The 23,211-nt window shown below is 56.7% G+C and overlaps 7 protein-coding genes across 7 annotated transcripts; 4 read left to right on the top strand and 3 right to left on the bottom strand.

Moving 5' to 3' along the window:
- The first annotated feature begins 1,406 nt into the window (after positions 1-1,406).
- GGS23DRAFT_487651 (glyceraldehyde-3-phosphate dehydrogenase) lies at positions 1,407-3,174 on the top strand. The gene is made up of 2 exons (XM_051514367.1): positions 1,407-2,468; positions 2,524-3,174. Exons 1-2 carry the CDS (start codon positions 1,658-1,660, stop codon positions 2,724-2,726), a joined length of 1,014 nt encoding a protein of 337 aa, XP_051372925.1. The 5' UTR covers positions 1,407-1,657; the 3' UTR covers positions 2,727-3,174.
- A 74-nt stretch (positions 3,175-3,248) lies between these two features.
- GGS23DRAFT_487686 (reptin) lies at positions 3,249-5,568 on the bottom strand. Its single transcript, XM_051514369.1, has 3 exons — positions 5,360-5,568; positions 5,022-5,248; positions 3,249-4,888 (listed from the first exon to the last, which is right to left on the bottom strand). Exons 1-3 carry the CDS (start codon positions 5,366-5,368, stop codon positions 3,676-3,678), a joined length of 1,449 nt encoding a protein of 482 aa, XP_051372924.1. The 5' UTR covers positions 5,369-5,568; the 3' UTR covers positions 3,249-3,675.
- A 2,294-nt stretch (positions 5,569-7,862) lies between these two features.
- GGS23DRAFT_595850 (uncharacterized protein) lies at positions 7,863-10,167 on the top strand (the record flags this gene model as incomplete). Its single annotated transcript, XM_051518384.1, has 2 exons — positions 7,863-8,208; positions 8,267-10,167. 2 exons carry the CDS (start codon positions 7,863-7,865, stop codon positions 10,165-10,167), a joined length of 2,247 nt encoding a protein of 748 aa, XP_051372923.1.
- Positions 10,168-10,565: 398 nt separating this feature from the next.
- Positions 10,566-12,319, bottom strand: GGS23DRAFT_487682 (peptidyl-tRNA hydrolase PTH2-domain-containing protein). The gene is made up of 2 exons (XM_051514368.1): positions 11,434-12,319; positions 10,566-11,368 (listed from the first exon to the last, which is right to left on the bottom strand). The coding sequence occupies exons 1-2, from the start codon at positions 11,972-11,974 to the stop codon at positions 11,046-11,048; spliced, it is 864 nt and encodes a 287-aa protein (XP_051372922.1). The 5' UTR covers positions 11,975-12,319; the 3' UTR covers positions 10,566-11,045.
- Positions 12,320-15,132: 2,813 nt separating this feature from the next.
- On the top strand, positions 15,133-18,281 carry GGS23DRAFT_487635 (uncharacterized protein). Its single transcript, XM_051514366.1, has one exon. It carries the CDS (start codon positions 15,567-15,569, stop codon positions 17,892-17,894), a length of 2,328 nt encoding a protein of 775 aa, XP_051372921.1. The 5' UTR covers positions 15,133-15,566; the 3' UTR covers positions 17,895-18,281.
- Positions 18,282-19,131: 850 nt separating this feature from the next.
- Positions 19,132-20,469, bottom strand: GGS23DRAFT_595847 (uncharacterized protein; the record flags this gene model as incomplete). Its single annotated transcript, XM_051518383.1, has 1 exon — positions 19,132-20,469. The coding sequence occupies one exon, from the start codon at positions 20,467-20,469 to the stop codon at positions 19,132-19,134; it is 1,338 nt and encodes a 445-aa protein (XP_051372920.1).
- Positions 20,470-20,817: 348 nt separating this feature from the next.
- On the top strand, positions 20,818-22,872 carry GGS23DRAFT_563354 (UFD1-domain-containing protein). Its single transcript, XM_051516082.1, has 3 exons — positions 20,818-21,279; positions 21,331-21,638; positions 21,701-22,872. Exons 2-3 carry the CDS (start codon positions 21,360-21,362, stop codon positions 22,544-22,546), a joined length of 1,125 nt encoding a protein of 374 aa, XP_051372919.1. The 5' UTR covers positions 20,818-21,279; positions 21,331-21,359; the 3' UTR covers positions 22,547-22,872.
- The last annotated feature ends 339 nt before the right edge of the window (positions 22,873-23,211 follow it).

The raw sequence follows: 23,211 nt of genomic DNA, 5'->3' as shown, positions 1-23,211 counted from the left end.
AAAGTATTACCAGTTGAGGGATGCTTGGATGCGCACACTGTCTTAGGACGCGTGGGAGGCGACCGGAGAGTTACGAGGGTGGTACCGTCTGCGCCAACGGGGTCGTTTGCCCGCCCAAGTACTCGCTACAGAGGATGTACAGGGCCATACAGATCGCAGATCTCACGTCTCGCCTGTGTCTGCCTGTATCTGCCTTGTATTGCGCATTTGCCGTACCTAGGGTTAGGGCGTAGTCGGGCCTTAACCTCCACAGTTAGGCTGCGTGCCTCCTCCTTAGCCTGATAGGCAATAACCTCGTCGGCTTCAGGTTAGGTTCCTATCTAGAAGGTTAGACGGTTTAGCAATGCACGGGAGACGGCCGGGGACAAACTCTTGCAGCAACGTTTTCAAGTTAGGTACATAGCGTAATGTGGCCATGGCGTATGTAACACCGGTTTATATAGGTTAGGTAGTAGGTATCTCGTGTCGTAGCAGAGAATTTGTCCATCTAAAATGTCTTGCCATGGCTTGAGCTTCTCGTTTGATCTGAGCTGGAGTCGGCCCATCCTTTTCTCGCCCTTGTCCTCGTCCCGCAATGTGAGTCGAGACATGGCACTGACCAGATCGTATTCCCGGGGATGAAAAACATCTGATCGGGCGTGATAGGCGTAGTCGGTGGTGTTAGCGGTGGATGGCGGGGTTGAGAGCGCCCGCGTCGGCGTCTTCCAACATGAGAGAGCTGAGAGCATGGCGGGGTGCTGCGGGTGCGGATGTATCTGGCAAGTACAGCTCAGCAGGGGAGTACAGTAGGAATTCCCCGACGCGATAAGTATCCATGTACCCGTTACCCCTCGATGCATGTGCGAGAAGAACACAGCAACGCGCGTAGGAAGCGGCCAATTGCCTAGGGAAGATCTCAACACCCCCACCTGCCTTGCCCGCTAGTAGGCCCGTTCTTCGCCCTCTTTCTCTGGTACCTATGTCTCAACCTTTTTTTTCTTCTAATATTTATGTCGCTCATATGCCATCATCAAACAGCCAACCCCTCCCCCACCCCTCCTACTACTCAACAACTTTCACTACTTAACCTCACTCGTCTGTCTTCTCTCTCGATTATACCCTCGAGAGACTCTTCTTGTCCCCTTGACCTAACGTCGATATTTGTCGTTCCTTGATAAGAAATATCTTCATAATACAGGTGAGAGCTCCAGACTCCCCCTCCCCCTCTCCCCTTCTGCCCCTCCCGGCAGCTCCCTGTATCATTACCCCGCTATCCATTCCTTCCTTACACGGTATCAATGACAACACCGGGAAATCCCCAACGTACCTGCCGTGCCCCTTTAGATGGCTTTGCTTTGCCTAGCACCCGAGTGGCGCTTTCCCCGGCACCGAGGCAGTATCTCGGGCGTTGCTGTGGTTGAGACTGTTTGCACGTCCACAAATACTTGCCTGAACCGTTTTTACCAATCACGGCGTCTGCCTTATTGTGCTTGTTTCACCGCCTTAAAAAAAATCACATTCCCTCGACACCCTCTCAAAATCCCCGATCTTCATCCCCGTGCCGAGTCAACCCTCCACCTTCTCCAGCAAAACGTCCCCTTCCCGCAACCTCTGCTGCTTCCTCGCTCACCACTCGCCTCGCAACTAACTTAACTTGATACTCCAGACCTAGGTCAAGATGGCTATCAAGGTCGGAATCAACGGATTTGGCCGTATTGGCCGTATCGTCTTCCGCAATGCTGTCGAGCACAACGATATCGAGATCGTTGCTGTCAACGATCCCTTTATCGAGACCCACTACGCCGAGTACATGCTCAAGTACGATTCCACTCACGGCCAATTCAAGGGAACCGTTTCCTTCGATTCCGACGGCCTGATCGTCAACGGCAAGAAGGTCAAGTTCTACCAGGAGCGGGACCCCGCCAACATCCCTTGGCGCGACACCGGCGCCGAGTACATCGTCGAGTCCACTGGCGTTTTCACCACCACCGAGAAGGCCTCGGCCCACCTGAAGGGTGGTGCTAAGAAGGTTGTTATCTCGGCCCCGTCGGCCGATGCTCCGATGTATGTTATGGGCGTAAACGAGGAGACGTACGACGGCAAGGCCAACGTCATCTCCAACGCTTCTTGCACTACCAACTGCCTGGCTCCCCTCGCCAAGGTCATCAACGACAAGTTCACCATCGTCGAGGGTCTCATGACCACCGTACATTCGTACACTGCTACGCAGAAGACCGTCGACGGTCCCTCCAACAAGGATTGGCGAGGTGGCCGTACTGCCGCCCAGAACATCATCCCCAGCAGCACCGGTGCCGCTAAGGCTGTCGGCAAGGTCATTCCGGCCCTCAACGGCAAGCTGACTGGCATGTCCATGCGTGTCCCCACTGCCAACGTCTCCGTGGTCGACTTGACCTGCCGCATCGAGAAGGGTGCTACCTACGACGAGATCAAGGCCACCATCAAGGAGGCTGCGGAGGGTCCCCTCAAGGGTAGGTTCTACTGTTGTTATTAAAATTCCGCACTGCGTACTGACGTCTGTCGTAGGCATCTTGGGCTACACTGAGGACGCCGTCGTCTCCAGTGACCTGAACGGCGATACCCGCTCGTCCATCTTCGATGCCAAGGCCGGTATCTCGCTCAACAACAACTTCGTCAAGCTCGTCAGCTGGTACGACAACGAGTGGGGCTACAGCCGACGTGTCCTGGATCTCCTGGCCTATATTGCCAAGGTTGATGCCGGCAAATAAATTTGTTGTTCCTGGCTTTGCATAATGGTCTTGAGGGCTCTCGCTGCGGAGTCGAACGTGTTTGTGCGCCAGGGCGGGCACTCACTACAAGATTAATGGCCTTTGACGGGTCCTCTCTACGGGAACACAGTTGTACTCTGATTTGATCGATACTCGATAAGAGTAGGATCCAGAGATAATGAAATAAAGAAGAAGAAAAAACCATACTCATCGAAGCTACTGCTGCCCAAGTCGTGAAATTATGCCATGGCCTGTCACGATTGGGACATGATTCTCTACGTGGTATATCGTCACCAACCCGGTATTTGTGATGCCTATAAAACAACCTTGTTAGGCGACGAAAGGGACTAGTCGTGATTGGTTTAGATCTGGCGTATCCAGGCTCGATCCTACCGTAGGCGTAGGGTTTCGTGGTTGAATGTCGGTTTCGAGCCATGTCTAAGTATGGTTTATGCTATTACGGTTCTGTACTATTTCGTATTTGCTATTGTCTACTTTGAAGCGATAAGGCCTACTAAAGCCGACTTCGTTCTACCTGAGGCTGACCACTGAAGACGGGGTTATCGGAGCGGAGGAGGAGGATGGAGAAGAAAAAAAAAAGAACGTTAAAATTTTGGTATTGAGATCCGCGTACGCCGGTATACCTTTCCCACAATACTTCCCACTTATACCTCGTCAGTTACCCATTCCGCCAGTACAAGAAGCTGCAGCGGCGGTCGCAGACATAAACTAGTGCGGGGGGTTGCTATCTATCTATCCAGCCTGGACCATCTTTGCCATTTTTGGTGGGGGAGGGGGTTTGGTGCGGTCGACATATATTCCCATCTAAACGCCGGTGCGCTGCCATTTGGACCCCCCCTTCCGAAAGGGGGGTTGGTTCCGAGAAAACGAGCCCATGCTCGCGTGCAGGGTTACAATCGCATCTCTCTATACGCGCCAGGGCGCGCGCTCAGCTGATCTCCATCGCGTCCCCACCGGCGGCGGCGGGAGCGGCGGTGGCAGTGGCGAGCCCGTTGGGGGAGACGGTGAAGTCGACGGCGCCGTCGTTGCCGATGAGGCGCTTCTCGAATTGGTTGACGAAGGCGACGGAGCGGGCGGGGTCGTAGAAGAGCTTGAAGGAGCGGCGGACGTCGTCGACGGAGACCTGGCGGGCGCGGCGCTTGGCGCTGGCGAGGTGGGAGGTGGTGATGAGGTTGCTGGCGTAGCGCAGGCCGGCCTCCTGGCCGATCTTGGTGAGCAGGGCGAGCGCGTCGGCGGACGCGTCCACCTCCTCCTCCTGGGCGCGGATGGCGAGGATCTGGCGGATCTCGTCGGCCGAGTACGGCGCGGTCTGGATGATGACGACGCGGTCGAGGAAGTCGAGAGGCAGCCCGTGCGGGCTGCGGTAGTCGGTGCCCCGGATGCGCGAGTGGCCCCGGTTGCTCGCCATGATGACGACGGGCGCGAGGTCGACCTCGAGCGCGCGGTTGACGTACGAGAAGCACTCGATGTCGAGCATGTGCACCTCGTCGATGAAGAGCACGCCCGGCACGATCTCGGCCTTGCCCTCCTCCTTCCACTCGCCCACCTTGGTGTCGATCTGGTCGCGGATCTCGCTGCGGATCTCGCCCGTGTCGCCGCTGAAGAGGGCGAGGAAGCCCTGCGTGCGCGAGTTGATCACGTCGATCTCGTGCAGGGTGACGGTGTGGACGACCTCCTTGCGCTTCTGCAGCTCGCCGTCCGGGCACTGCAGGAACTTGGTGTCGACGCCCATCGCGTCGTAGTCGCGGCTGCGGGCGTAGCTGCGGCCGAGCTTGGTGATCCTGCCGCTGCCCTTGTCGATGGAGATGATGTCGCCGGCCATCACGCGCTCCTTGGTCATGGCCTCGATCATCTTAGTGCCCATATCGTACACGGCCTCCATGTCGGTAGTCTTGATGGTGAGCTTGCCCTGCTTCGCGCCGCCCGTCACGCTGCGGTCGATCTGGATCTCAACCACCTCGCCCTCCATGATCTCGGATTCCTCCTTGATGCGCACGCCGATCGACTTTCGGAACGCCTGCGTCAGGGCTTCGGTCTTGGACATGTCGAGGGAGAAGATCTCGGACGAGGCGAGCGTCGTGAAGGGTACGTCGGGGCCGAGCGACTGCGCCATGCCCATCGCTATGGCTGTCTTGCCGGTGCTGCCGTTTGCCGAGATGCGTCAGCGGTGTCCGTTCCATCCCTCCCGTTCGTAGCTCGCTGTCCGCCTCGCCTAGCCTCTCCAGGTATATGCGTAGTAGCGCAGGACATGGGCTGGCCGATCATGAGACTTACCTTGGTGGCCCGGCAATCAACACCGCTCTCCCGGCAATCTTGCCGACCTTGATCATCTCTAATATGACCGCCGCCGCCTTCCGCGCCTTCTCCTGGCCGACGAGCCCTTGCGACGCTGCGCGAGGCTCTAACGTGTCCGGATCTACGCCGAGGCCGCGGATGTGCGAATGCGCCGCGATCAGGTTCAGGCCGCGCAGCTCCTTGGTCTCGCCGACGGTGACGACGGGCTACATTCCAACCAACCCCCCCCCCGCGTCCGTTAGCTCTAGCTCTCGAGATTCTCCCATTGCTATCTGGGATCGACAGTCCGGTGGCAGATGGCTGGGCGTTGCACTTACAGCAGCCATTGTGAGAGGGGTCGGTCGAATTCCCTGGGGGAAACGTTGTATAGCTCTGAATTCTCTCTACCGACGTCTCTATCGCACGGAATTGGGGGGGAGGAGGGGTGTTTGACTGGCTGGCTGGGCTGGCTGGATGGTTGGATCCCGGGACAGATTTGGAGCTTGGAGAGGTCAAACAAATGGCAGCTCTACAAATTTGGATGGTGGGAACGCGCTCGGCCTCTGGGCGAGAACTCGGAGAGTACCAACGCCGTGCAACGGGTCCGTGCCTTATCTCAGCAAGTCGTTGCTACGTAAGAGTTAGGATGGACCAATCGGAACTGCCGTCTGCCTCGAGAGGGTGGGCCGTCCAAACGGAGTGTGGCGTCAGTGGAGTCGGTGGCGTCAATGGGGCCTGTGGCTCAGTTTACCTAGCAACTGCCGTTGGCCCTTGAAGCATGCTGTGACCTCTTCTGCGTGTTGTGGTTGTTGTGACCCCTTTCTGTGTTGCTGTGACGCTACCTATATGAGGACTGGGTAGTGCTTGCGACTCACTGCTTGCAGAGGTCTGGCCAATTGGCTCTGATCCCGGTCGTTTCCAGACTGGCTTAGGTAGCATTTTATGCCGGGTGAGTTGTCATACATCACATGGTATGCACTAATGCAACGGTCTGGTGATGTCGAGCCTACCTTGTCTCTCTCTCTCTCTCTCTATGCGTATATATAGTGGTGTGTTGGCAGCGAGTGGTATCTCGAGTCTTTCTTAAGCTACCCCCTTGCCTGTCTACCTAGAGGTAGGTTAGGCATCGAGTGAATTCGTCGAAATTATTGGCTGAGCGATTTGAACTTCTGCCTAGGTGGTATTCAACTCCTTTAACGAGCATGGGGTTTGAGGAAAAAAAATTAATTTGCAGTGTGACGTTTATCTTGGCTAGCCTGTCACGTTTCGTGGCGTAAATTATGTAGCATTAGAGGCACTTAACATACTACTGCCACTATCTAGCGGTAAGTACCTTTTTACCTTCTAGTATAAATAAAGAATGTTTATATAAACTCTGTCTCCTTACTGCTTTACGTTGGTTGATTTAATTTTCTACTTTTCGTAATGACACTATGAACTGTTAGCATATAGCATTACAGTGGTAAGTTCGTGTGTATATATGTGGTTTACTTCTCCATCTTCTTCTTTACCCCCTTACCCACTTTCTCCTTAACCAAAGGCCTAGGAAATAAATAAATATCTCCACAGCTTGGTAAGAACACTGTGGGGGATACTAGCACACACCTTTTGATGATTGACACTAACCTACCTAAGGTATTTACTTTGTCTCGAGACCGGCAAAGCACCACAGGCAGTTAACTATATGCACAGAGATGCGGGAGTAGTTACACGACTGACTGATATCCTCCTCTCTTGGGACTGTTCATATATTCTTCAAAGAAACCTGGAGAGAACATACTGGCCGGCTGACAACCCAGTCTGTGGTCCATCTGGTTAGGTGGCTCGTGTGCTGTGCACATACCCGGCACTAAAGATCTTGAGAACCGGTCAAAGCTAGTCAAGAAAACCTGTGATAAATCCCAGCACTAGCTACGAAAATCTTATATATCCTGGTCCTCATCCCGCCTCTCGTTTGGTCTTATGCACCTACATACCCCATTTTATATCTGTTTGCCTCCTTTTCCCCTCTTGCTAAGCCGAGTCGACTAGAACCTCCTAATGATAAAATAGTCGCCGCTTAATCCGAACGTCGTTGTACATATATAAAGACGAGATTTCGAGTCGTCAAATACAAGACCTACTACACCATTGCCTTCCAATTAGCCCTTTACTTATCCGCAGCATATACATAAACAGACATACATGCTGTCAGGAAGCTATTAGCACCCAAATTTACAAGACAAGGTTCTGCGCACATTACACATACTCTTTAACCTGCATTCCTCCTACTCACCTTTACCTTTTATCGAGGATTGAGTCTTCGAAAGTCTCTCGTGGAAAGACAAGAGAAAGAGAGAGGAGGAGAAGAAGGAAGAGAAGGAAAGAAAGAAAGCCAAAAAAATCCAAACAAAAAAGACTACACCTTCAATCCCTACGCACCCTTACTTTACGCGGCCCGAAGGCGAGGAAGAAGAACAGGGAACGACTAAACAAACCCTTGCCAAGCTCAGCTAAACGCGGTCTGGAGCGAGACGCGTGTTTGCGGTTAAAGAGTCCGCATCCGCGAAGGCAGCTGGGCTGACGTTCCGCAGGATCCTTCGCAGGGGTCCCGCTACTGTGGTGGTTCAGGCCTGCCTCCGTATGCGAAAGCAGCCGGCGGGATAAGCGGAATCGGAAGTTCGTGAGCTCTAACCAGGGCGATGTAATTGCCACACGTAAGCGGTTTTGCGAGGAAGTTGCAAGATTGAGCTCGACGCCCCGGCGAGGAGGGGGAAGAAATCCGGACCGGAAGGGCAGGCCCGTCTCGCCTAGTGGGCATAAAAATCCCCCACTGTAGAAATTGCACGCGGCCACACTACCATGTCTTTCCCATACGGATACCGATCGAGCGCCTATGAAGACGAGCGACGTCGCGCGTCCTACCATGGCCAGTCGTACCGACCCAACGAAGACTGGGACAAGGCACGCGACACCGATCCGGCTCGACAAGAGTCGCGGGATCTCAGAGACGCGAGGGGGGACCGAGACAACCGGGCGGCGACCACCAGCCCGCGGCCGGCTAGGAGAGAGACCGACTCCCTCCATCGACTGCAGACAGGTACGAGAACGCCCGCCGACGGGTCGAAGCGATCTGCGTCGTTAAACAACTCGCCCACCAGCGCCCTCAGCACCCCCACCAGCGCTCGCCCGGTCTTCGCCGAAGCTGGTACGTTGCGTCGTCCTCTGACGGGCCGTTCGCGTCTGGATTCTGACCTGATTGACAGCTTCTGAGAGGACGACGAAGTCGAGCACGGTAACCCCGATTTCCTCCATCATGCCGAGCGCCCCGAGAGCCAGCAACCCTGAAGTACAAGAAATCCTGGAAGCTTTGCATAAGTGGTCTGAGGCGTCGGGGGAGCTCGCCACCTTAAGGCTGCAGCGGGACAAGGTAGTAAGGGAGGGGTCCTGTAGGCAAGAGGAGCTTAGCAGAGCGAAAAACAAGGTGGACGATTTCGCTCCCTTTTCCGAATTCCAACAAAGATTCGACGATCGCGACAAGGCCGACTGCGAGGCCATCGATAAGAAAATTCAAGAATCCAGCCGACGATACCAAGAGAACCTCGATCGTGCGATATCCCGCCTATTTTCGCAGGTGACGACGCAATCGCAAGCAGCCGCCGCGTCTAAAAATGAATCGATATCCGCCCTCGAGGCCAAGTATGCCAGCCTACAAAAACAAACTTCCGAGCAGCAAGAGCAGATATCTCAGGCTCAGGCTCAGATCCAGAGCGTGCTAGATGAGCGTGACAAATGGAGCAATGCGTTCCATGCTCTCAGCAACGAATTCGAAGTGTTGAAGAAAGATCACGGCGCTCTCGAGTCTCAGAACAGAGAGCTCCAGCAGCAATGTACCGCTCTCAAGTTGGCAAAGCAGATGGCGCCCGGAATGGAGGAGTTAAAGACCCAGGCCGAAGGTCAAGCTGCCGATACCAAGGGAGTGCGGGATGACATGGCCCGATTATCAAGGGATGTTCAATCCTTCGCGGCCCAGGCTCACGATATCGAGGATAAGGTGTCTAAGTTCATGGCCAAGGTTGAGGACCTCGACATGGAGACGTACAACGAGATTCTCGAGGCGTGGATCGACCACGACTTCAAGAACAAGATCCTGATAAATGAGAAGGGCGTAGTCGCCCTACGCCAAGATCTAAAATCTCTGCGTGATGCGGCTGAGACCTGGGCTAACCAGAGTGACGCGCGCTTCCGAGACATACAACGAAGTCTCGAGGCAGGTCCGAACCCGGGACCCATCGGAATAACTTCGGGCGGTTTAAAGCCGGAAGAGAATCAGCAAATGCGAACTTATGTCGAAGAGAAGCTCGAAGGACTCAAAATCGCTATGCAGACAACAGTCACCGAATCAGGCGACGTGTGCGCTGAAATGGTCGACGAACTAGGCGCCCGTGTGGACAAGCTCGCAGCGGCTATTGATGAGGTGGGGCGGTTGAAGGCTGCTTCAGACAATACCGACATCGTGGCGCAAATCAGCTCTTCGGAGCGCATCACCACGCAGTTGACCGAAGACCTGCGTGGTCTGGAAAACCGGTTTGCGTCGCTCGAGAGTCGGAAGTTGGGCACGAGAATTGATGGTATCGATCGTGGCCTTGCCAACCTCGCGGCGCAGATACGAAATACTCAGCAGAGCAGCGGCGGCAACGGAATCACCCCTGCTCTCGATGCTGCGATTCAAGGTATCAAGTTCGACCTGGACGACACCAGAAACAGGCTCGAGGCCCTGGAGTTGTCTGTGCGAACATTGGATAGTCAATGGTCGAATCTTAACTCGAAGCAAATGGCCGACAGGATGTTCCAGTATTTGGAACCGTACGGCCAGCGGAACGAGGTACGGGTTACTAGCGTCGAGAAGGAAGTCTCACGACTGAAAGATTTGGAACCGTACGCCCAGCGGAACGAGGCACGGGTTACTAGCGTCGAGAAGGAAGTCTCGCGACTGAAAGACAAAGTCGAACACATCGAGCAGGGCCTCCAGATTTACCTAAAAGACCCTAACGGACTGGCCGAGTTCATCAAAAACCTCCAGTCCGACGGGAAAAAACGTAGTTCCCCGGCGCCGCTTCCCGGGGACGACCAGACAAAGAAGCGGAAGATCGATGCGACCGTATAGGCCCACCGACTCGCGCAACAATTAGCCGCGGTCCTAGGCCTGGCTGAGTTGATAATCACCCAACCTGGCGAGCCTATGGTTGCCGCAAACGGCAGCTTCTTTAAATAAAGGAAACAGAACCTCTCACGGGGTGTTGCGGTGGTGGGTTTATGCGGGCTGGACGTACTGAGATCCGGTTTTAATACAAGCCGTGTAGGATACGTCCGTCGATAAGGGAAGGCCATTCCTATCGCACCGTTTCCTCTCAAGGGGCTTGCGGATTAGATTCGGACAAAAGGAATGGCCTGTAGGCCAGGAGAGGCGGGAAGACGTGAGGAAGGGCCCTAGAGCTCCAAAAAGGAGTCAAAGTCCGGGACTGAGATGAGCGACGGGGTGAACCCTCGACAGTCCCCGCGAGCTCTTCCGCCACTGTAGATACACGCGGGATGGCTAATGAATAAACGCTTCGTAAACGAGGGTGGACTAGAAATGCTTCTGTTTCGGGAGGCTTTTAATTGCCTTCCTTCCCCAGCAGTTGAGGTATCCTAAACTGGTGGATGTGTAATGCCTGCCTGCTGACGAGTTGCAACCCTGCGCCTGGTTTGTACATAAATGCCCGAGTCTATTTGCGTGCCCCCTTAAGTCAAGTCTATGTGCTTTTCACTTCTCTTAGGTCCCACCCAAGATTTCCCCACGCGCCGTCGCTATCCGACTGAACGAGAGTCCCCGCCATCCACACGCGGTGCCGGGATACGGGGGACGCCTCTCTACACGCGCCTGCCGCTCCTGGCGACCCAGCCACAATCCGCCGGCGGCGTATGCGCCGCCCATCCGCTGTCCCACGGCGCGGAGCATGCTCTCTTCTAACCTGCCCTGCGGCAGGGCAACTTTGGCGCGGCCTACAGCAGCTTGAGGTGGCCGGTGACCTGGTCGACGGCGGTGCGCGGGGCGGGGCCGACGCCGAGGACGGTGAGGGTGCCGGGGTCGATCTGGGTGCGGCCGGCGTCGCGGACGACGGCGGCGGGGAGGCCGAGCGCGCGCGCGCGCGCGCGCAGCGCCAGCAGCTCCGCCTCCGACCGCACCTGCACCGCGATCTTGGCCTGGCCCAGCCGCTCCCACCGCGCCAGCAGCCGCGCCGCCTCGTCCGACCCGCGCCCCGCCGCGTCGCTGACCTGCTTGTAGCACGCCAGCGTCGCGTGCGAGCACTGCGCGGCTATCTTGCCTAAACGGGAGGAAGGGTTAGCCAAGAGAAGGGGAAAAAAGGGGAGGGGGAGGGGGGACGCGAACCTTTCGTCATGCCCAGGTCCGTCCGCACTACGAGTACCAACTTGCACTCCTCGGTCGGGCTCGCGCCGGCGGCTGCGAGGTTCAGGTGCTTGCCGTCGTCGTCGTCTGTGTCGTCGTCGTCGGGTGTAGCAGGGGTAGGGGTAGGGGTCGGAGGCGCGGCAGCGGGGGCAGGAGCGGCAGCGGGGGCAGGAGCGGGAGCAGGAGCAGGAGCGGGGGCGCTGGTCTGGGTCTCCTTCTTGGGCTTCTTCTTTTTCTTGGGCGCCTTGGGCGGGCGCGCGCGGAGGCCGTCGCGGAGGTCGGCGTCGACGCCGTTGGCCCAGTTGGGGGCGTGGTCGAGGGGCGTGTCGTCGACGTCGACGTCGGACTCGTCGCTCTCGACCGGGTCCTCGAGGTGGCCGCGGCGCTCCGACTCGAGCGCCGGCGAGACCAGCAGGTACCCCCGGATCGAGTAGATGCCCAGCATGAACCCCGACAGGAAGGCCACGATGCTGGTGGACAGCAGCACGGTGGTCGGCGTCAAGCCGCCGATTCTGTCCGCCATGGTCGTTGCTCTCTTGAAGTCAAATTCTATATGTTATTTTGGGGATCGGGAGGGAGAGGGTTCGAGGGGATTGGTCGTCGGATAGGTAGGCAGGTCGGAGCGTTTTCACCGTCTCATATGGGATGCGCTCGGGGTGTGTTGGGTTGGGTTCGGTCGGCGGTGTGGGTTGGGTCTGGGGGTGGACGGGTACATGGGTCTCGGTACTTTAGCGGGTGAAGTTGAAGCTGAAGTCGGCCGAGATGGAACGGTTGGGGAAATTGAGGCTGACAAGGCTGGGTGGGCTGCGAGGCTCTGCATGCACACCGGATGGCTGCTGGATGGGGGTTCCCATGCCGCGGATCAGGTAGGCAAGGCAAGACAGGTCGGGGATCAGCGAGGCGCGGGAAAAGGGGGAGAAAAAAAAGAAAAAGAAAAAGATCTGACGAAAAAGGATGCAATGGCTAGGTCGCAGCACCCCACGTCAGCCTTGTGATCGATGCGTGGCCGCCTTGCCTCCTCTTCGTCCCCTGGCGAGGACCCGGTAGCTGGCAGAGCTCGGGCCCTGGCGTCAGGTAGCTGCCCGTTGCCTGCCTGCCTTGCCGATGGCTGCTCGGTTGATGGGTACCTACCGATATATACATACCTGGGTAGGTACCTCCTAGATAGATTAGGTACCTGCCTACTTGCCCGGGTACCTTTCTACAGGCGGGTAGGGTGGAAGGAGGTAGGTACCTGTCTAGGGGGGGTTAGGTACCTACCTGTAGGTAAGGTATATCCCTTGGGCACCGGCACGCACAGAATACCGATATAGGTAAATGTACTATTAATATATATAGGTACCTACCTATATATCCGCACCCGGAAGCGCGTTGGGCTTTGGTGAAACATGAAACAAAATATCGTCATGCATTTGCTGAGTTACCCGTCTGCGTCTAGTCCTGGTAAGGTAGGTACCTAGGTAGGTACCTGGTCTTTGAACCCTTCCGATCCTCTTCGCCTTAATAGCCATCTCGACCCGGACTCGGATCAGGTGAGGAAGGGAGACGCTCCTCGCCGAGGGGAGCTGGCCGCCGGTCTAGCACGTAGCATCGGCGATGCAGAGCGCAGCTGAATAAATAAAGATAGGAGGTAGCACGCCCGATCCTGCCAGACATGTATGCCATAGCGTGTGTGGGTAGGCTCTGTAGATAGGGTAGCAGTTGGGCAACGGCAACGTCAAGGCGTGAAGCTGGATAGGGTCGCCCGCCACCGTAGCCACGTAGAAGTGCTCTCGCTGGAGGTTACCCAAGCACCAGAGTGACGCGATCCCGTCCTGGTTGATGGGTAGGCGGATGGGACGTGCGCATGTACGTAGCATGTGCCTCTGCAGAGGAGGACGCATCTCAATGTCACCTGCGAGAGCGATGCTGGGATGCTAATAAGACAATTCAACGAGGTTCTCCATCCCGGAAGGCTCCCAACCGCATGCAGGTTCGAAGTTGGCCATTGGCGAGAAGTTCGGCACCCAGCGGATGCCTCAGGTACCCACGCCCGGGTACGTGGGTACTTGCTGCCTCAGTAAACCCCGACCTCCTCTCGTCTCTATCGGCGCAACATATCCTTCCCTGCTAGTCGCAGCAGCAGTGGGGAGGTAGGTGTAAAGCGCCTAGCTATTTCAGTTCCTAACGTAGTATGTAGGTGCAGCTAGATGGGTAGGTAAGCATGGCAATATACCTAGGCGATTGAGGAGAAGCGAGGATGATGATGAGGAGGGGGGGGGGGGTTCCATCTTTGCCCGCTCACCCTGTCCAGCCCTGGCGGTCCCGTCTTTGCTCATCCAAACTGCGAGCTACTTGGCGCCATACCTGCTTCGTAGCATCGCTCACCTATCACAGATGGACGTTGGACTGGGATTGTCTTGCTGCCACCTCCTAAGCGCACATTTACACGTGTACCTGTATAGATACCTCCCCTAGGTACCTAGATCTATCTGTTTCTCCTAGTTTCCTCCCGCGAGGGGGGCTCGATTGCCTATGATATGTACCTAAGGCGCTTGTTTCTTTCGGTACAGGTAGGTACAGGTAGGTAGGCGCCCACCCAAGTATAGAACATCCCCCTTTTGCTTGCCGGAGGTACGTTAGGTACCAGGTAGGTAGGTACCTCTTAGTACACACAAGATGTGCAGCACGTACTGGGTACACAAACATCTGTGGGCGGTACATCTTACGCGGCTCGGACCAGGTACTGCTCAGGCGAGATCGAGTAGATCGAGTACATCTCCGCTCAGGTACGCTTGTATGTCTCCACCCGGACCCTACGCATCGGCGTACACACATACATCCGCACCTGACGCACACCACACACACGCCTCACCTGTGCCCGTCGCACTGCCCGTCGCACTGCCCGTCTCGCTGTCCATCTCACTACCATCCCTCTATCACTTACACACACTGGGCACCTAAACCCTCTCTCTCCCTCGCTCTCTTCCGCCTATGTGCATAGGCCCATCGCCCATTACCACACGCATGCCATGCCATACACGGCTTTCCCATCCCTCTCTCGATCTCACCTTGCCTCGCATTCGACCGCATCCAGTTCACCTCACTTCCAGCCGTCGCCTACATTACACCCTCGAGCAGCGCGCCTGGTACTTCAACCCTCCTCCCATGCTGTCCACCCCTACGACTGCAACCTCTTCCTTGCCTACATACCTGGTACCGTCGGTTGGTTCTCGCCCACTTCGCCAACTCTTCCCGCTGCCGATCATCACGCATCTGCAACAACAAATCATTGGCACGCACACGCTATCTCTCACCTTCCCGTCTCTCACTCTTTTTTTTTTCTTCTCGCCTGCCCGCATCCCGCTCTCTCTGCTTCTCGGCGCCTTGTCTTCTTTTCGTCCGCACTACCATGCACCTTAATACTCACTACTAGACGTCTCGTACCTTTCCTTTTTGTCTCTCCCCTTGCACCGTCATCCCAGCCATTCGCCGACGCGACCAGGTGATTCGATGAGCGATGCGCCGCGCCGAATGTCACGAGGATCTATTGGAGGCTGGATAAGACAGTAGTAGGTGTCTACGCGACAACAAGAACTCGAGTGTCTATCATACGGCATTTTGCGGTGCGGGCCTGGCCATCGGCAGCATCGTCCTCTCTTCACCACCTGGTCCCTCGCTCAACCTTTGAGGTCAGTCCACATGGTAACCCTACTGTCCTTGCTTTTTCCACGGTACAATCACATCTCGTCTCCAATTCCCCCAATGTCTGCCTGGGTGCGTTGATTCGCCGTGTCCTGAAGAGTTACATACATAAGCAAATATCCGCCCGGATCGTCGTATCACGATGCTGCATCAGACATTACGCAACGACTAGCAGAGTATATCGGTGTGCTGAACTCTTTTCTGATACCAGGCCTTTTTCTAAAATTTCCGCCCTGCCACAACAACCCGAACCCGTTACTTTCGGTCTTGTACCGACCTGTCCACCCATTCGTCTCCCATATACCACTATACCGCCTGCGTGACCACCACCACCACCCCCCCCAAGCCACCGCTGCACCTGCGATCTCTTTCATGAACCCGTTCCCCAGCTTCGCATGCAACAATCCGAGGTTGCATGAACAAAGTAGACCATGGAGGAAGCAACCAAGACGATTAAGAAACTAGCCAAGAACGTATTACCCCCGAAAGCCCACTACCTGTCCCTCGACACTACGCGATACCGGCCGCACTCCGATGAGAGGAGGCTAGAGGAACAAGACATCAGACCCCTCCAGTACACCACATTTCTCAGCGACGCGGACCGTGGGATCCTCCTTACCCGCGCCGCCTTCGACGTGCGAGAGGACGCCGGCAGAGCCAGCAATGCAACCAACACCCTGACGCCGCGCAAACTCGATCCCAACAAGCCGAAGACGAAGCTGTCCTTGAAAGACTACAAAAACAGGAAAAGGTCTCCTGACGCCGAAGCGGCCCCTAAACCAGTCGCGCAGCCCGGCAAACCGAATCCGCCGCCTAAGAAGCTACCGGAACCGATGAAGAAAGACATGGAAGACCGCCGTGATGTCCGGAAAGACAGAGCTGAGGCGAGGACAGACGCAAAGCCGAACGCGAAATTAGACGCGAAACCAGACGCGAAGCCGGACACGAAGCCGGACACGAAGCCGGACGCGAAGCCGGACGCAAAAGGCGATGCGCGTCGTCTGCCTAGTCCTTCTCTCGAGAAGAGAAAACGAATTGCCGACTCCGATCGGGATCTTAAGCCGGTGAAACGACCCAAGGTGGAGAATGCGACAGCCATCTCCACGAGTTCACGTCCCCCGAAAGAAAACTCGGCGCAGAAGCAGGAGCGTCTGCCACCCACCGAGAAAAAGCAGTCGAAAGATTCGAGACCTGCAACCAACATCCCTAACGGAAAACCGCCCCTCAACAGTACGGGTAGCAAGGGCGTCCCACCCAAGCCCGATACTCAAGTAAACGGCTCCCAGAAGCATAATGCGAGCAAGGACAAGGTACAGAGGCGGGCGGAGAGCACTCCGAACTCAAAGTCGGGTGCTCCGGTCCCGCCCTTGCTATCTCCGATTAATATGTCGGCTCTGATAGATCCCGAGTCCAAAGCGTCGCGCCCCAGTCCCAAAAAGAAGCTGATCGATCCGAATAGCTTAAAGGCACCACTTAAAAGGAGCCGCGACGATCGCGAACCTTCGCCCGCCCCGAAGAAGCGGAAGATCCCGCCTCTCCTCTCCCCGACCCTGCCTGCCATTGTACTTGAAGAGCTAGCGAGGTCGAACAAGTTGACGCCATTGAAGGATTCCAGTCAAAGGAGCAGTCAAGTTTCCGAGTCCCCCAAGAGCCAGAAGAAGGCGCCGAAATCGTCAAAGCGCGAGGACACGATCCACGTCGATAGCAACAAAGGACAACGAGAATCGTTCATGGTCACCCTGAAGTATAAGAAGCGGAACGCGAAGACCGTGGAGCGACTCTTAGCCTTGCCCCCAGGTGGAAGGAAGAAGAACGATCTACTCAAGAGAGACGACCGCGCGGCTCGCGACCGCTCCATCAGCTTGGAACCCGGTACCGCTCGCAAGCGTCCCATCCCCGCCGTCGATATTAGCGAGGCATCTAAACGCCCAAAGACTTCAGAGAGCCTGCGCCCTTCGACCCCGCCTAGGCAGTCGTCGGCCATGACGAGGGTCGCGTCCAATAGCTCCCAAGCCGGTACGCCGGGAGCCGTCAACGGCCTCACGCCTGCCGCGCAAGCTCCCGAACGGCGCCGCCCACCGGTCGACTTGGAGAAGCTCCAGAAACTTCAATCCAGGGCCGCAGACTTTATTCAGCTTGCCACTAAGCTCAAGCACGAGCGGGATGGGGTCCTGAAGCTGCCTGCTGAAGGCATTTCGGACCGCGATCGGCAAGTTGCCATCGCTGCGGGTGTACAGTGCCTCGTTTCCTTCCTTCTCGGCTTCAAGCTGCAGAGCGACGCTTCCGATCTCGAGCGCAGGCCCCATTCTACTCGCGCGTTTCGAGAGCTGCTGGCCTTATTCCGAGTGACCAGAGCCGATTGCGCTCGACATAACCCGCTAACCGCGCTTATCTTGCGCCTTCAGGGCGTCTGTCTCGTCCATATCGGCCGTATCATGTGGTCGTATCCCAACGACCCCGAGGTCGCAAAGGATATTCTTGCAAACAGCAAAGAGCAGCAAGAAACCTGGCGACTGGCCGACAATGCGCGCAGAGTTATGGGCGTATATGATGGAAGCCCTAAATCGGACGACGGAGGTACGATCGGCAAGCTCATTGATCGACTTGGTCCATGGACAATGCCCGAAGAAACCGCACCGGTCACGCTCGAGGTCCTCCGAAAGCTCATGCAGGGCCACAGCTCGTGGAAGCCCGCCGAAGCCTTGAGCAAAGCGTGTCACTCGGTAACTAATGGAGTTGTTCGCTCAGCGCACCCATAAACTCAGAGGGATCCGTGCCATCCAAGAAGCGTCTCCCACTTCTCACAATGGTTTCAACCTATATTCTAATGTATATTACGGACCACGATTTCGACGACATGATACCAGAGCACATGCTTCTCTTCCCCGGCATCTGTTATCATCCCAACCCCCCTACACCATCACTTTCCGAATTCAGGCGATCTAGACGAGAGAAGAGGGTCGAGAGAGGCGAAACAGGACGGCATACATGCATTCATTCAACGGCGTCTCGCTAGGGCGGACGGATCACATCACGGCTCCGGAACATGTATTTTTTTCGCGGTTTCCAGTACTATTTTTTGTTCATTAAGTAATGAATCCGAGAGAGGTCGAATCAGAGAAAGTCTGAGGGGAAAGGACGGGCCGGATGAAGATGGACTGGCTGTGTACGTGGAAAGGTGGTAAGATAGAGAGATAGAGGCGCGACTAAGGACCGGGGGCTAGACGGATCGATGGCGGGAAAGGGAGGATGAGATGGCGATCGACGACAATACCCCGTCCTTCTTTTCCCCCCTCGGCCACCCCCAGGTCGTCGTCGTCGTTGATTTTATCGGTGGCGATGGTGGTGCCCCACGTGTATTTCCTGCCTCCCTCGACAGCGTCTCTCTGCTTTGATGATATCCCGCCGGCGCGGCCGAGCAAAATGGTACTTGATTGACTAATTAACCGCCCTGCAAATAACGCACATTGTACTCGTCTCCCGCGTCTCGTTCTAAGCAGCCGCCGGCGAGCTTTCGGCAAGATCTCGATGGAATGCCCGTATGCGCTCCGTTACGTACTGCCATGCCCCCTGTGTCACTCTGCCCTGCAGCGTTGGATCACTGTTTGTGGTTCTGGCACCTTCTGAGCTTTGTTTGAAAGAGACGGATAATGGCATTCCCTCTTACTAGGGGGGGCAGCACTGACTAATCTACTAACTTGTGCGCCGCCACTCGGATCTAGTAACGTCGGCTTCGTCCCAGTGCGTCTTCCCGGGGACGTGGTGATTATACTACTAGCTTGTCGGATGTGGAGAGTTCCCCCTAGTAAAGGAGGGTCGTGGGCCTTAGTATCATACCTGCAATATACGGGTTTCACTGCTGTACGCTCTTCGTAATCGGGGGGGCGTAACTCTCAGGCCGCGGCACACTTAGCTAGCAATTCAAGCGTATTGACGCCCAGCCCGTTGGTTGGGGTATCATATTCGACTGCACTCCCCCATGCCTGGTCCCGATGTTCATACAAAGTCGGCAACCCGACTCCACCCCTCGTCGCCGGCCTCTCTAAACTCGACGCCTTCGCCGAAGTAACCGGCATCCTGCCAGGCCTTCATCGTAGGCCCGTCGAAGGGGCCCTGCTTGTCGGCGTCGTCTCTGCCATCCGTCCAGCGGTACTCCCACATCTTAGTTGCTGTCGCCGCCGCCGCCGCCGCTCTGTCCGTCTCCTCCTCCTTGGGTGCGGGCTCTACCCATGGCTCGTCCGCCTCGCGCGTATAGTCGCGGATCAGACGCTCTCGCTCCCGGTCGTAGACGTCCGCGCGGTCTCTGCCGAGAAGCCTGTCAGCCGCTTCCGTGATGGCGTCGATGGCGTCTCGGATGCGCGCCTGCTCCGGGTCCTCGGCGGGCTTCCCGGGATCGACGTGCATCGACTCGGGCTTCTGCTTCTTCTGCTTCCACCTGGGCACCTTCTTCGTCTTCGTCTGGCCGCGGCCGAGCCGGGCCAGGGCCTCGAGCGGGGTCTCGCCGCGCTCCAGCTGCAGGATCAGCGACTTGAGGAGGTCCGACGTCAAGGCGCTGTCCTCCTCCTTCCGCTTCTGCCGCTGCTCGGCCTCGCGGCGCTGGTGGGCCTCGGCGGCCCTCTTCATGTCTTTCTTGCTGACGCCTTCCAGCCACTTGTCGTGCACGGCGTCGGGGTCCGCGGCCTTCCGCACGAAGTTGCCGTCCGCGTCGAACCGCCCCTCTTCGTTCTCGGCCTTGAGGTTGAAGGCCTCGACCTTGGGCGCGTGCTTCTTCAGCCCGCCCGCGCCGACTTCTTCGTCGACGCCCTCCTCCTGTATCGCCAGCTCGACGGCCTCCTCGTCGTCGTCCCCAGAGGACTCGTCGTCCAGGCGGACATGTCCCCCCGACTTCGATCTCGCGTCCTGCCCTTCGATGCCGTCCGTGTCTAAGAACCTGACCTCTTTGCTCTTCTTCTTAGCGGCGGCAGGATCCGCCTCTTCGTCCTCCGCGTCGCCTCCCGCGTCGGCCGCGAACATGTCGTCCATGTCTTCATCCTCCGCTTTCGGCTTCGTCCGCGACGCGTGCAGGGTGCCGAGCTCCTCGCGATCCGAGTCCGAGTCGTAGCCGTCGATGTTGACGGCCCCGCGCTTAGTGGCGGCGCTACCGCGTATGACGTCGGCGTCGGCTGCGAGATAGGCGTCGGCCTCCTCGTCGTCGTCGTCTTCCCCCCCGTAGGCCAGCGCGGACGGGTTCCTCACGTCAAACTTGACCTTCTTGGAGTCGGGCTCTGCGTGGTGCAGTCGCGCGTAGTTCTCGCCGGCACGCTTGGGGCGCGCGGCGCTGAATCTCGAGGACATGTCGGCGGCGCCAGCCGGGGAGGTGGCTTGAGTGTTGCTGCGGCGTATATCTTCTACCTGGTAAAGGAGGATTGGATGTATGTCCGGATCGGGGAGGGCTTTGGAAATCATGCACCGACTTAGCGGTTGTCGGCCAGAAATGACGTTGAAATGTAAGGTCCCCCCAGCCCAGTGGCTTTGCAGCTCATTCGGTGGAGACCCTAGGTAGGTACCCCGTAGTGGGTGGTTTATATAAGCATGCATAAATAGAGTGGGGTGAGGTACATGTGTTGGTACATAATAGATATATTAGGTACCTACAGGTACTTCCACCTACAGGTATAATGTTAGGTACCTATCAAGGCACCCGGGAGATATTAAGCATGCGGATCAATGTTAACGCCGCAGTTTCGTCATCAAGCTTGGTAGCCTTAGCTACCTGCTGGTCACAGATATACCTGGCGTACTTGTCCCTAAGACATCACCACATAGAGGTAGTGACGCCTTATGGTATATCTTGATGATAAAACAACCTCCTTAATCCACCAACCTATACTTCCTTCCTCTACCCTTCCTTTCCCTCATTCCAGCGACTCTCTATACGGATTCGCCTGGCCCGCGGTGTTCATAGTTGCCTTTTGGTACACGCCCCCACTAGAGCTCTCCAGAACACACTGGATATCTGCCTCCCGCTCTAGGCATCGAGCGAGAAGCCAGTATCAGAACAGACGTCTACTTCAAGTTATCTTTAGAGCCGTCTCTGCTCCTACATTCGATCGCATCCAGCCGACCTTCGCTACTCGGTCCCCCCCCCTTGCCTGCGATCACTCAGGTAGGTTCTGTTCCCGGCAACCCCGCCTACCCACTAGCTGACACGCAGCTGACTCTGCTCCTCTCAGTATTTCGCCGCAATGGCATCCGACTCCGAAGATGGTGGGGCCCCGAATCTCCCCCGCTTCAACGACTTCTTCCGCTGTTACCCGATCATCATGGCTCCGGGAGCCGAGAGACCCGAACTCAACTACGGCTCCAAGATCTTCCTTCCACCCTCGGCGCTGAACAAGATCACCCAGCTACATGTCCAGTGGCCCCTGATGCTGCGGTTGATAAACGTCCCGAAGGACATTCGAGCACATGCTGGCGTGCTGGAATTTGTGGCAGAGGAAGGTCGAGCGTACCTACCACAGTGGGTAGGTGTTGGCTCCAAGACGAGCCTAGGTGCTGTTTATCGACTCCTAGCTAACGGTCGCAGATGATGGAAACGCTACAGCTAGACGTCGGCGATATGATTCAGATAAAGTCTGCATCACTTCGGCTCGCTAGGATGGTCAAGCTTCAGCCTCAATCCACGAAATTCCTGGACATCAGCGATCCCAAGGCCGTCTTGGAGAAGGCTTTTCGAAACTTCGCCGCGCTGACCAAGGGCGACGTATTCAATTTCGAGTACAACGACGAGGTCTACGACGTCGCCGTTCTAGAAGTCAAGCCAGAGTCGAAGAGGATGGGCGTGTGCATGATCGAGACAGACGTTTCGGTCGAATTCGCACCGCCGGTAGGTTACGTGGAGCCGCAGAGGGGTAGCGGGACTAGCACACCGAAAAGTACACGGGGAGGCCTACCGGTTGGGGGGTTTGTACACCCCCAGGGAACAATGGCGCAAGATATCAATTATGATGCCATCGCGCCCACTTCTACGGTAGCTGCAGCTGGAGCCAGGGCCGCCTCATCGCACTTTTTAGGCGAAGGCCACAAGCTGAACCCCAAGAAGGGTGCAAGGACTCCGGCCCCGACTCCCACTCCCTCCGCTCCGCGTGCCTCGGACGCCCTGCCTGTCCTGCGGCGACGAACTAATAATGGTCCTATGCCGCTGCGGCTGCCCCCAAACAAACTCTTCTTCGGTTACGAGGTCAAACCATTGAAGACGGACGCGGACAAGGAAGCAGAGAAAGAGAATGCGAGTAGACCGCACTTCGCGGGACAAGGCCAGACGCTACGAGGGGCCGTCAAGCGGAAGGGCGGGGAGGATAAAGGCAAAGCACCGGAGAAAAAGAGCAGTGGTGAAGGGCAAGGTCGCCGACTTGATGGACGAAAGGTATAACGTACGGGAATGCTAATACAGGTGGTTCGTGAGGGTGGCGTAGACTAAGACATCCCGGCACCCAGATCGAGACGGCTGGGAGCGTCTCTAGGTGGGTAGGGGTAGGTAATTAACGGGGGGAATTGGGACGCGCTGCGTGTGAAATACCTATGTATCTACTCAGTCCTCCGCATGGTAGGCAGAATGAAGGCAGCCAACGTTCTGCGCACTGCACTGACAGCGATGCGCGAGATGCATTGAGTGTGTATAGAATTAGTGCGTGCACCGCCTCCTCGGGAACCTCTTAGGGAACCTCGTAGGGAGGTATCTAAGGTACCTAAGGTGAGTTCGTCGTTCAGAGAATGGGGGGAGGCGGGCGGGCGGGCGCATTGGGGCCTGTCTGCCGCCCTGTCCCCTGCCCGCGAGATCCAATCCAATTGTGCTGCCTACGCGGATTCTGCCTACTCGCGAACGCCCACTTCGAACGTGCCGCCAACAACCACAGTCGATAGGCTAACAGTTAGCGACGGCGTCGACGCCCATACGAATCCGCATGTCGATCTCTCGCCTCGAATCCTCCTAGTTGGTGCGACAACATGTCTAACGCAAGGCTTGGGGCTGAGCTGTCGGATAATAGCTGCAGGAGGCTGTGTGCCATGCTACGTAGGGAGCGAGAGCGGGTAGGT

The sequence above is a fragment of the Durotheca rogersii genome (assembly GCF_024521655.1).
Source record: "Durotheca rogersii strain YMJ 92031201 chromosome Unknown GGS23scaffold_7, whole genome shotgun sequence".
Classification (NCBI taxonomy): domain Eukaryota; kingdom Fungi; phylum Ascomycota; class Sordariomycetes; order Xylariales; family Xylariaceae; genus Durotheca; species Durotheca rogersii.
The sequence above is the reverse complement of the archived record's forward strand: the minus strand, read 5'-3'. Positions and strand labels throughout refer to the sequence as shown.